Genomic DNA, 13,099 nt, shown 5'->3' with positions numbered 1-13,099 from the left:
TGCATCCCGGCTGGTCCATGAATATCTCGTCAAAGTCATCCAACAACGACAAGAGGCGGTCACGTTCGAGCTGTGTCATCGCACCGGCATCTGCCAGTAAGTTGTGGATTTTTGCCCCCGATCTCGGAGGAAAACCGTGCTGACAGGCCGCCGCTGCCGATCTCGGCATTGGGCGGGGAAACCCGCTGTCTCTTAGCTCGCCGACATCTGTCGGTACAGCCTGCCTGCCCTTCTCCGATCTCGGAGAGGGAGCATTGAAGCGGGCCGCTGCTGCCGATCCCGGCATTTGGCGGTGCGGGCTTTGCTCGTGGGAGGTATTTCGCTCCTCCGCGGGCGTGTCGGCCGTGCGTTCTGACAACGATCTCGTTGCAGTCGGCGGGTCGACAAAGGGCCTCAGTGGGGCGCACGGGCTCTCCCGATATCCGCCACGGGCGATGTCTACAACCAGTCCAGTTTTCGCCAAGAACTCTCGGCCTAGAATAACTGGCACTGTGAGACCAGGCAGGTGAACGAAACGCATTCTGCGCACACGCTGATCCCAGCGCACTGCGAGGCGAACGTCACCGCAGGACCGCACTTCTCCGCTAGCTAGCTGGAGTGGCGTCCTTCGCTGTCGCAACCGAACGGATCTCCGCCGGAGCTGGGAAACGACCTCGTCTCCTATTAGCGAGATGCTTGCCCCCGTGTCCAGCAACGCCTTAAAGGTTCTCCCCGCAACTGCGAGGTCCATGAAAGGCGCAGGCGTGTTAGTTGGTTCTCCAACTTTGAACGCGGACGTGACGGGGATGGGCTCCCGAGCGTTGGTAGCCTCCGCCGGTGCTGCTACCGGCGGCCTGCCTCGTTTCCCGATCTCGAGGGGCAGTTTCTGGCTATGTGACCACTCTGGCCACAATTAAAGCAGCGCACAGATCTCCATGCTTCTCGCTGCGACGCTCGGGGGGTCTCAGTGGCACCTCGGCCATCCAGCCGTACACGGACCTCCGTGGGTGCTTTCTGAGCAGGCGTGGGCTTTTGTGGCGGTACCCCGCAGATCTCCGGGGGTTGTGTATCAGCACTCCGCAGCCTGTACCTGTAGGGATCCAGAGCACGATCCGATATTTCGAACGGCATCCGCTCGCTCGTGAACGCACCTGCCATGGGAGTGATCTCACCCCTTACCGCTGCAACGCCGCTCCAGGCACACCTTGGCTCGAGGCACTCCTCAGCCGGCGGTGGGGGCCGGTATTTACGGGCCGCTGAAATTTGAGCCTGGACTCGGCGCGCTTCAATGGCAAGCTCGTTCAAATCGCTGCATCTGCAGCCCCTCAAGTAGAGGGAAAATGTCGGATGGCTCTGCCGGATGACACGTTCCACTCGCTCCGAACTCGGAGCTCCTGGGTCTGCATATTCATACAGCTCTTGCATCGCTCGTACGAACTCGACAAGCGATTCATCCGGGGCCTGTGTCCGCAGTTCAAGCTCTCGTCGCATACGCAGCTTGTAATCGTATGGAAGGAACTCCTCCCTGAACAAGCGTCGAAAATCAGCCATGTTGCCTGCTGTGTGGCCAACCAACTGGTACCACCGGGCGGCTTGATCAACGAGTGCGACGGGGAGAACTCGTCTCAGAATCTCGCTCTCGCTCAGGTCACTCGCTAGCTCGTACCGGCGCAGGGCCAGCAGAAAGTCATTCGCACTTTGCTTGTCGCTGTAGCCACTATAGTTCGGTGTCGGCACTCCGATCCGAGGGCCGGGCGAGCGCGCTAATTGCAACATCTGCTGCAAAGCGTTTGCGAGGACGTTTGCGATGTTCTCTCCTTCCGCCGGACACACTGCGCGCTCTTCAGCCACCTGGCTGGGTGCGCGTCCCACATTTGCGGGCGTAGTTAGAGCGGGGCCAACTGGCCAGCTTTTGTCTGAGGCGGGGAAAGGGTTGCCTTCGCCAACTGGCGGTGGCTTGTAGTGGTGCTCGGGACCTCCCGGACCAAGTTGCGCTGCGTCACCCTCTGCCGTCTGGCGGGGAGCGCTGCCCGCATCTGCGGGCGTCGACGCAGTTAGACCACCTGGTCTGAATGCGTGCGCAGGAGTTGAAAGGAGCGAGTAGCCGACGCCAACTGGCAATGGCTCTACGAGCAGTCCAGGATCTCCTGGGTGGAAACTCGGTTTGCGAACCGCATCTGCGGACGCGCCTGAGACATAGCGGAGCGTTTGGAAGCCACTGACACCTGACTTTGGCTTTCCTTGCTGGCCGGGATCTCCCAGCGCGCAACCAGTTGCGCGACCCGCATCTGCGGGGGCGCCTGGGGACACGTTCAGCAGAACGGAACTCCTGTAGCCACAGCCATCTGGCTGCTCCAGCTCGGAGTATTCACCAGGAACTCCTGGCGCAATATTTCGGACGCCAGCCGCGCCTGCGGCTTCGTGCATAGCGCCCGACGGACCTTGCGCTACCGCATCCGCGGTCGGTTTAGATGTGGCCACGGAAACGATGCTCGAGATCTCCCGTGCTTCGCCGCATACAACAGCCAACATCATTAGGTTCGGCAGCCCGTAGCGCGGGCTGGTCATGCTGTCCTTCGTGAGCTAGCACCCCACCTGGAACTCCAGAGGGGCCCCAGAGGGGCCCCGCGCGCACGGGACAGTCTGACCAGAGTTGACAGGGAGCCTTGAGAGAGAGCGGACGCGACACCAGCGGCGGCCCAGGTGACCTGAACTGCTCTGTGCCTGTCTCCTGTGCCTGTGTCCTGTGCCTGTTGCCTGCCGTCGCTGCCTGCGCGCGACCGAGGGAAGCCATTGGGAGATCCCAATTAAAGCTCTTGCCTGCGGGCTTATTCCTCGGAGGTGTGTTCTTCGCGGCCACAGGTGTGGTCGAGCTAGCGGAGTGGCGGTGGCCCTGAGTTCAGGGTCCGAACCGTGCCAGTAAACCCCACAAGCTAAGCACGCGTCTTCAATTGTACACCCATACTTGGGCACTTCGATGAGGCAGCTGACACAGAACTGCACACAGACGCGAGTAACGTTGGCCTTGGTGCGGTACTTGTACAGTGGCAAGATGGTGTCGAACGCGTAACCGCTTACGCAAGCCGCACGTTATTACGGTCTGAGGTGAACTATTCCACCACCGAAAAAGAATGTCTAGCTATTGTGTGGGCAGTACCGAAATTTCGACCCTATTTGTATGGCCGCCCTTTCCGAGTGGTGAGCGACCACCACTCGCTGTGTTGGTTGGCAAATCTCAAGGATCCCTCAGGGCGACTCGCACGCTGGAGCCTCCGACTGCCAGAATTTGATGTCACCAGAATTTGATGGCAAAAGCACAGTGATGCAGATTGTTTGTCCCGTGCCCCACTTCCAGCCAGCACTGCGGACCTCGACGACGATTCCCTTTTCCTTGGGGTCATCTCCGCGTCCGCCCTGGCTCACCGCCAACGAGACGACATTGAATTACGGTACCTGATTGACTATCTCGAAGGAAGCGCTCAGACTCCGCCCCGCATCTTTTCACGCGGCCTGTCAACATACTGTTTACGGGAGGGCATCCTGTACAAAAAGAACTATAGTTCGACGGAGGCTGCATATCTGCTCGTTATCCCTTATGCCTTTCGCGATGAAGTCTTGCAGGCGTGCCACGATGATCCTTCCTCTGGTCACCTTGGTTTCTCCCGAACGTTGGCACGCATACGGCAAAAGTATTACTGGCCCAAGCTCGCGGAGGTTGTGAAACGCTACGTCCGAACTTGCCGCGAGTGTCAACGTCGCAAGACGTCGTCGACTAAGCCGGCCGGACTATTGCAGCCTATTGATCCCCCGCAAGTTCCTTTCTACCAAGTCGGCATGGATTTACTCGGCCCCTTTCCGGAGTCTTCGCTGGGTAACCGGTACATTGTGGTCGCCACCGACTACCTCAGTCGATATGTGAGACGAAAGCTCTTCCCCGCGGAACAGCTGCGGAAATTGCCACCTTCTTCATGCACAACATCGTGCTTCGTCATGGCGCACCCGCGGTCGTTATAACTGACAGAGGAACGGCCTTTACCTCGGCGCTGACACAGGAAGTTATGCGACTCAGCGGCACGAGTCACCGACGAACAACAGCTTATCACCCCCAAACTAATGGACTCACTGAGCGCCTAAATAAGACGATCGCCGACATGATTTCCATGTATGTCGAAGACGACCACCGCAACTGGGATGCAGTACTCCCTTACGTTACATTCGCATATAACACCGCGCTGCAAGAGACTACTCACTTCACACCGTTTCGCTTAGTCTATGGTCGCGAGGCCGTGACAATGCTCGACGCAATGCTGCTTCCTGGTAGTGTAAACTCCACTGTCGTGGGGGCCGACCGCTTTGTTCACGAAGCCGAGGCCGCCCGCCAACTTGCTCGGCAGCATATCCGGCATCAACAAGAAAAAGACGCTCGCTGTTACAACCATCGCCGCAGGGATGTCACTTACCAGCCCGGAGAACAAGTTTGGGTGTGGGGCCCAGTCCGTCAACGAGGGCGCTCTGAAAAGCTTCTTCGGCGGTACTTTGGCCCCTATAAAGCGTTACGCCATCTCGGCGAGGTAAACTACGAAGTTCTGCCTCAAGGAACTGTTCGTTCCTCTAGACGACCAACGTCCGAAGTTGTGCATGTCGCCCGAATGAAGCCTTACCACGCCCGCTAGAAGCTCACTCGTCTCTACCTTCTCTCTCTCCACTAAGTTCTTCACTGTGCGCACTCGTCGAGATGGTGATCGGCCAGAACCAGAACCGCCTCATGGGATTCGGCAACGTCAACGTCCATCCCACACTTGCCGTGCTGTTCAACCACAACACGCTGCAGCTTGAATATTTCGTCGGACAGAGTACCCACGCTTCAGTGTCGGGGATGCTGAACGACCGCGTGCTGCTCCCACTGGAAGTAGCCAATGCCCAGACGACTGAGAGCGCAAAGGTCATGGCATTCTCCATCCTGACCGCCCATATGCTCCAGCTATCCGCATCTATGATGATTGTCTTAGTGCCTCTCCCTCCTCGCGTACGAGATCAAGACGGCCGAGACAGCGGATTCCGCACCCGTAGTCGATAGCTACTATATGCACCAGGACTACTGCGCCTCTGCAAGGGCACTCCATGATCACCGGATGATGTTCGTGCCCCAAAAGCCTGTGCCTGGGGGCGTGTTCGCCAAATGCAGCCGGTACAGCCAGCGATGACAGCGCCGCCCACCGGCAGGTAGCAGCCACCATTAAGGCTGGTTATAAATATTCATTTAGAACGACGGCTTGACTTCGCCGCTATGGCGCTGTGGATTAGAGGCACGTAACAATGTAAATGTAACAATGGCGGCTGATCCCAACAAAATGGCCACTAGGAGGCCCAGAAAGAAAACTACGAAAAAGAAATTTAACGCCAGGATCAGTTACATAAACATGCAAGGGAGTAGAAAGAGAGCGAAATGGCTAGAAATAGAACAGCAGTTAAAGGACGAAGCAGTAGGTGTGTACGCTCTATGCGAGACACATCTGAGGGATCTAGAAGATCCACCTTTCATCGATGGCTATGTCTGGGAAGGGTGCAACAGAACAACAACGGAGAAGAAGGGAGGAGGAGTAGGTATGCTGATACATCAAGGAACAAATTGGCAAAGAATAAAATCAACTTGCAAAGAACATGTCTGGGTATCAGGTACAATTGCTGGCAAAAGGACATGGCTAGGGGTAGTTTATTTAGGGACCGGGGACAGGCAAGAAAACAAGGATCTAGTTAAGTGCCTCAATGACGATATAAAGCAGATTGGAGACGGTGTCGATATTATTTTGCTTGGAGACATGAACGGCCACATCGAGGATCTGGATGGATACACAGATTGTAACGGGAAGTTAATGCTAGACTTGTGTGAGCGGCACAACTTAGTTATTGTCAATAGAGAAACTAAATGTGAGGGACAAATCACGTGGGAATCCCGTAACAGGCAAACAACCATTGACTACTGTCTAATGTCGCAGGGCATCTATAGCAAGCTCGCAATAATGGAAATAGACGAAGAGGGGAAGGACAGCCTAGGAAGTGATCATAAACGTATTAGTCTACAGTTGGGAGCCCTAGTCAAAAGAGAAATGCAACGAAGTCCAAAAGACAACGCAAAATTAAATGATGAACAAATAGCGCTAATATCAGCCGATATAGAAGAAGTAATTGAGAAACGCCACATGGAAAATTGGGATTATAATCAGCTGGAACTGCTCATCGCTACAAAAATGAAACAAGTGAAAGGAGTTAACCGCTGGAGAGGAAAGAGGAAGCCACGAAGCTGGTGGAATATGGAAATTAAGGAGGCCATCGAACAACGACGGGTGGCTTCAAGGGAACACAGAGAAGCAAAGAGGGCGCAGTTATCTGTAGAGGAAATAGGAAAAAAATGGGAATCTTATCGACAAAAGAAACAGCAAGTTCAGGTCCTAGTCCAGGCTAAAATAAAGCAGTCCTCTGATAAATGGCTGGCTGAAGTTCGCCAGGCAAATAAAGGGGGGCCAAGAAAATTCTGGAACCATATAAGCTGGTTGGGAAAAACAAATCAAAGAAAGCAGGAACAGATTATAGATGCTGAGGGAAAATGTTTGGAGGGAGACGATGCTGTGGACTACATCACGTCATTTATAGCTGCGTCTTTTAGCGACGCCAATGGGGTAATCTCCCCAAGTGAGGCGGCAACACAGGACAGCACAAAAGAGAACAGCTTAGAACTGACTAGTCTTAACTGGAAAAAGGCGGAAGCGAATATTCCTAAAACCACATCCGCAGGGATAGACGAAATTCCAATTAAGCTGATTAATGAACTTGGCCCAAGAAGCAAGGACGCGCTGATAAAAGCATTGGAGGCAGTCATAACAAATCAGCAAATTCCGCACAGCTGGAGACAGAGTAAAATGAATTTGATTTATAAAGGGAAAGGAGATAAGATGAACATAAAATCCTTCCGTCCGATTAAGATAACATCTGTTATGTACAGGCTGGCAATGCAGGCGGTGAAATTAAAAATGCAGTCATGGGTAGAAGGGAATAGGATACTCGGAGAACTTCAGAATGGGTTCAGAAGAGGTAGGCGGTTAGATGATAGCCTGTTCGTGCTTACCCAATGCATAGAAATAGCTAAGGCGGAAAATAGACCTGTGTTTATAGCCTTTCTAGACATAAGCGGTGCATACGATAACGTGAACAGGGAACTCCTGTGGAGCATATTGAAAGATTTAGGTATTGGTGATGAGGTAATTGATTTTCTACAGGAAATCTACCGAGATAATGAAGTTGAAATTACATGGGAAGGGAAAAAAAGTACAACTGTAGGGGTGCACAAAGGATTAAGGCAAGGTTGCCCTCTATCACCGCTGCTGTTCATGCTTTACGTGATAAATATGGAAAGAAGGCTAGAAGAAAGTAATCTGGGTTATAATCTATCGTACAGATTAGGCGGAAATGTAGTTGAGCAGCGACTCCCGGGTTTAATGTATGTGGACGATATTGTACTGTTAGCAGATAGCCAGGAAGATTTACAAACTTTGGTTAATTGCTGTGGAGACGAAGGAGACGCTCTAGGATTCAGTTTTAGCGCAACTAAATCAGGTGTGATGATTTTCATCGATACAACTGATCAGGTGCTTACAATACAAGGCCACGAAATACCCAAAGTGGCCGAATACAAATACCTCGGGATATGGCTAAACGAAGGGCAGATATACACGGAAAAGCATGAACAGGCTCTTAGGGCAAAAGGACGAAGAGACGCCGGGATAATGAAACATAGGGCATTATGGGGGTACAACAAATATGAAGTACTAAGAGGTATTTGGACAGGAATAATGGTGCCGGGACTTACTTTCGGCAATGCGGTTCTGTGCTTAAGGGCAGAAGTTCAGTCGAGATTAGACGTAAATCAGAGAGCTGTTGGAAGATTAGCACTAGGTGCCCACGGCAAAACCACAAACGAGGCAGTACAAGGGGATATGGGCTGGGCATCGTTCGAGGCACGGGAAGCTAAGAGTAAAATACTATATGAAGAACGCCTGAGGAAATTGGACGATAACAGATGGGCAGCTAAGGTATTTAAATATTTATACAGAAAGAACGTTGACTCACAGTGGCGGAAAAGAACTAGAAAACTAACCAGTAAGTATGCCGGTCATGAGGACGGAGAAAGAAAGAGCATTAAACGACAGGTTAAAAACGAGGAAGTTAAAAATTGGATGAATTCAATGGAAAAGAAACATAGTGTAGAACTATATCGATTCTGGAAAAGGCGGATCAGGAAAGAATTTTTCTATGATAACTCAAGAGGCAGTGCCCTACTTTTTGAAGCTAGATCAGGGTGTCTTAGAACGCGCAGCTACAAAAAGAAATTTAACGAAGAAGATGACACATGTGCAGTGTGTGGTAGATCTGTGGAAACAATTGAACACCTCATAATCAAATGTGATGGTATCCATCCGGATGTCGATGCAGGCACAGTCACTCTTTCTGAGGCCCTAGGGTTTAAAGATAACAATGGTCATGTAAATAAATCTGCAGTGGAAGTCAGCAAAAAGCGATTGGAGGATTGGTGGCTGAAAAGCAGAGATGTGGCATAAGGTTAGAATAGTAGGAAACCGTAGGCAAAGTTGATGGAGAATCTTAATGAGAATTGCCAACACAGTAAACAAAAAAAAATAATAAAGAAAGAAAAGCTGAGCATGGTGGCAATTGCCACCACCCCGTTTCAAAGGGGGCGCTCCTATCCATCCATCCATCCATCCATCCATCCATCCATCCATACGTGTTGCGTATGGAAGGTCGACCGTTCGACTCCGCTCTCTGTACCGTAATTTTGTTGTTATATTTTTATTTCATTTTTTTATTTTTTTTCCCTTTTAGGTCGCAAATCGTGATGCTTAGTGGCATATAACGCCGTTTAAGATTTTCAAAACATTTTCTGCATACTTTTACACAGATTATTCACAGCGCTGGAATATCAGTTTTGAATTTAAACTAAATATTACATGGTTAGTAACAATAGGTTGGTATAGACTTTTAAGCATTATTTATTTATTTATTTATTCAAAATACCCCCAAAGGCCCTCATTTGAGGGTATTACATGGGGGGGGGGGGGGAATAAGTACAAAGCAATGTTATAAGGTTAAAAATATTGCACTAAAATAAAATAGAAATCACAAAATATTAATCATAAATAGGCATTCACAGAAAGGGTCGCAACAATGCACATAACAGCAAAATTTGAGCATAAATAACAGCACCGCTAGAAAAAGAAAAAGACGACACTGGAAAAGGTGCGCTGAAGTACAAAACAAAAAATATAAAATAAAAAGAAGACAAGGCGGAAGAAAAGAACGCTAAAAAAATACCTTTTTAGTTGTTGAAACATGAGTGCATAAGATGTTGGAATTTATTTAGATCAGATTCTGTGGCAATTTCTGATGGCAAAGCGTTCCATTCGGTTATTGTGCGTGGTAAAAAAGAATAGGCATAATGGAATGACTGGCAGTTAATGCGTTTATCTTTGTAAGGATGATCGCGACGTGGAAAGATAACTGGCGGTGGCTGAAAGAATTCATCATGAAGGGAAGGATGGTGATAAAGCTTGTGGAAGAGTGATAGACGGGAAATTTTTCGGCGCAGTGCTAAGTTATCTAACTCGGCTTTAGTCTTCAATGAGGTGACGCTGGTGTAACATGAATAATCAGAAAAGATGAATCGCGCAGCACGGTTTTGCAGGTCTTCGATGTTACTGATGATATAATTCTGATGAGGATCCCAAATGGCAGACGCGTATTCGAGTTTCGGACGGATTAATGTGGTGTACGCTAGTTTTTTTACATGTGTCGCGGCCTCTTTTAAATTATGTTTGAGGAGTCCGAAAGTACGGTTAGCGGAGGCAAGAGTGAGATTAATATGATGATTCCATGATAAGTCGGATTGAAGGTTAATGCCAAGATACTTGTAACTTGTGGTGAATTCTACACTATTGTTGTCAAGAAAGTAGGCGGTAGGAATACGTGGCTTGTTGGTGAAAGACATGAGCTTAGTTTTGGAAAGATTTAAAGGCATTAACCAATTAGAACACCATGTGCTTATCGCTTCAAGATCAGACTGCAGTGGCTGGCTGTCAGTGTTACAGGTTATACGTCGATAAAGCACACAATCGTCAGCAAATAGTCTGATTCTGGACGTCACGCAATTGGGTAAGTCATTAATATAGATGAGGAAAAGTAAAGGTCCCAGTACACTGCCTTGTGGAACTCCAGACGTAACATTAACGTAACATGAGTTAGAGTTGTTAACTGATGTGAACTGAATTCTAGATGAGAGAAAATCTGCTATCCATGCAATAATATGAGGGTGAATGTTCAGTTGGGAAAGTTTAAGGAACAACCTTTGGTGTGGAACGCGATCAAATGCTTTAGAAAAATCTAAAAATATTGCGTCAACTTGAAAACCAGCGTCAATCAGTGGATGAATATCGTTAATAAAACCGGCAAGTTGGGTGTCGCATGAGTAGCCCTTGCGAAAACCGTGCTGATGATCGAAGATAATGTTATGATCTTCAAGGTAGTTAATGACCTGAGTATGTATAATATGCTCGAGTAATTTACAAACTGTACTTGTTAACGAGATGGGACGATAGTTAAGCGGAGAAGCACGATCACCTGATTTGAAAATGGGTATTATCTTAGCTATGCGCCAGTCGTTAGGAATGGTGCCAGTTGATAGCGACTGGGAAAATAATGCGGTTAACATGGAAAAAATGCTATGTGAAGTATTCCTTAAAATTTTATTGTTGAAGCCCATATGATCAGCGCTAGAAGATGTTTTGAGATTGTTTAGTAGAGATAAAACACCAGGCTCACTGATGACTATCTCGTCCATAGTTAGTTCCACTAGTGCGCTTAATGTAGGCAAGGAAGTAATGTCTTCATCTGTGAACACAGTTACAAACGCATCGTTAAGAAGTTGAGCGCACTCTGAATCAGGGATGGGAACACCAACAGAATCTGTAAGAGTGATGTCAGGTCGAATTACTGGGTTTACCACACGCCAAAAACGGCGAATATTATTTTTCAGCATGGAAGACAAGTCATGAGAAAAACGTTGCGCCGAGTAGATTTTAATAGTGCCTTATAATCCTTATCACATGCTCTGTATTTGTCATGTGAACTCACAAGACCATTCAGTTTTGCCTGTCTGTATAGTTTTTTCTTTTTGTTGTTCAGCCGCCGAAGACGGTTGGTAAACCAGGGAGAACTGCTATCACAGGTAATGGTTAACATGGGAATGAGCTGGTCGATGAGATCATTGAGGGCAGTTTTAAAAAGGATCCAGTTCTGCTCTATAGAGCGAGAGCAGAAATCATGGAATAATTAAGGAATAATTATCCCTTTTAGGTAAGCCGTTGTGGCAATCTTCAGTCACCGTGATGAATTCACCGTAGTTTCAAGCCTTGTGGCTGTACAGGCTGCAGTTGGCGAATACGCTGCTCGGGGAAGCGGCTGTCGGTCCACACGCCCTGCTGCGCCGAGGGCGGCGCTTTCCAGAGGGGGGGAGCAATGCCACATTCCTGGACATTCTCGTGGCGCCGTCTCCTGGCCGAACTGCCTTAACCGCTATCCTGGCTAGCCTTAGCCATGGTGGCGGGCAGTGCTTCTTCGTCGTCTCTTCTTCGGGTTCCGCTCGGGAGTTCCGCCTGGCGCTGCTCTGTAAAACGTGACCTGGCTGTCCCGTCTGTATAGCCGTGACAATATATATATATATATTGATTGATTGATTGATTAATTGATTCAATTTTATTTCTCAACATTCATACAAGGCGTGCTTGTGAAAACATCTGGATCCCTAGCTAAAAAGCTAGTTGGGATCCATGCAATTCAGTTTGAAAGAAAATTGCAGGCATAACAAAAATTAATCACATACATATAAAAGGTCATGAATTTAGAAAGCCATAAATGGGTACATAGAGCAACAATATTCATAGCCCCAAGCCTCTTTTACAATCACACATAAACACACAAAAATACATGAAAAAAAACGCTGGCTTCACTATATATATATATATATATATATATATATGAAAGAAGCCAACAGCCACAGAAACCAAGGGGCACAGGGGATTTTTTTTTTTAATTAATTTATTTATTTCGTGGTGTTGATCAATTTAGAATATTACTGAACATGTTATCGCTTAAAGCTAATTGATTAGAAAAGCAGAAGAAAAAACAACCACTGCCGCCGGTGGGATCCGAACCCACGACCTCCGAATTACGCGTCCGGTGCTCTACCTCTGAGCTACGGCGACGGCTGTCAAATCTTCTGCTTTCGGGGGTATTTATGTTTACAAGTAACCTAACCTTGAGAGTGTTCATCAGCGCCACCCACGTTCATAAGCGGCGGACGTAGAACGTCCTGAGTTACCGCAGGTGTGACGTAGAACGTCATCGAACGGAGAGGGTGGACGCTGCGTGAGAACCCTCTTATGCTTCCTATGGAGTCAAGGCTGCCAGAACCGAGGCCCTCGCTAAGCAATTAAGCAAACAAGGGAAGGGGAATGAGGGGCTCGTTATAAATATGAAAGAAGCCAACAGCCACAGAAACCAAGGGGCACAGGGGATTTTTTTTTTAATTAATTTATTTATTTCGTGGTGTTGATCAATTTAGAATATTACTGAACATGTTATCGCTTAAAGCTAATTGATTAGAAAAGCAGAAGAAAAAACAACCACTGCCGCCGGTGGGATCCGAACCCACGACCTCCGAATTACGCGTCCGGTGCTCTACCTCTGAGCTACGGCGACGGCTGTGAAATCTTCTGCTTTCGGGGGTATTTATGTTTACAAGTAACCTAACCTTGAGAGTGTTCATCAGCGCCACCCACTATATATATATATATATATATATATATATATATATATAGTGAAGCCAGCGTTTTTATATATATATATATATATATATATATATATATAGTGATGCGAGCGTTTTTATATATATATATATATATATATAAAACCATATATATGGTTTGGTTTGGTTTATGGGGTTTAACGTCCCAAAGCGACTAAGGCTATGAGAGACGCCGTAGTGAAGGATTCC

At 48.3% G+C, this 13,099-nt stretch overlaps 2 protein-coding genes across 8 annotated transcripts in view; both read right to left on the bottom strand.

The window, feature by feature from the left end:
* The window catches only part of LOC149324983 (solute carrier family 41 member 3-like), a 261,247-nt gene that overhangs the window by 44,578 nt on the left and 203,570 nt on the right, over positions 1-13,099 (bottom strand). The window contains exon 9 of one of the 7 annotated variants that reach the window (XM_089562956.1): positions 8,806-11,737. The exons of the other annotated variants lie outside the window; for them this stretch is intronic. Within the exon in view, the coding sequence (XP_089419082.1) occupies positions 11,613-11,737 (125 nt within the window). The 3' untranslated portion in view covers positions 8,806-11,612. Of the gene's footprint in view, positions 1-8,805; positions 11,738-13,099 lie in introns of those variants that run through there. 7 annotated transcript variants of the gene reach the window in all.
* Arc2 (Activity-regulated cytoskeleton associated protein 2) lies at positions 823-4,938 on the bottom strand. Its single transcript, XM_089563308.1, has 2 exons — positions 4,841-4,938; positions 823-2,047 (listed from the first exon to the last, which is right to left on the bottom strand). The coding sequence occupies exons 1-2, from the start codon at positions 4,936-4,938 to the stop codon at positions 823-825; spliced, it is 1,323 nt and encodes a 440-aa protein (XP_089419434.1).

Source organism: Amblyomma mixtum, chromosome 10 (assembly GCF_055824585.1).
Source record: "Amblyomma mixtum isolate Tamu chromosome 10, ASM5582458v1, whole genome shotgun sequence".
NCBI classification, from domain to species: domain Eukaryota; kingdom Metazoa; phylum Arthropoda; class Arachnida; order Ixodida; family Ixodidae; genus Amblyomma; species Amblyomma mixtum.
This window is presented reverse-complemented; position numbering and strand designations above follow the sequence as displayed.

Bases quoted from the DNA above. Each gene is read 5' to 3' on its own strand.
- Arc2 (XM_089563308.1), bottom strand. From the start codon at position 4,938: ATGGAGAATGCCATGACCTTTGCGCTCTCAGTCGTCTGGGCATTGGCT. The intron at 2,048-4,840 runs GTGGGTACTCTG...GCACGCATTCAG, and splicing joins AGCATCCCCGACACTGAAGC to ACCAGGTGGTCTAACTGCGT.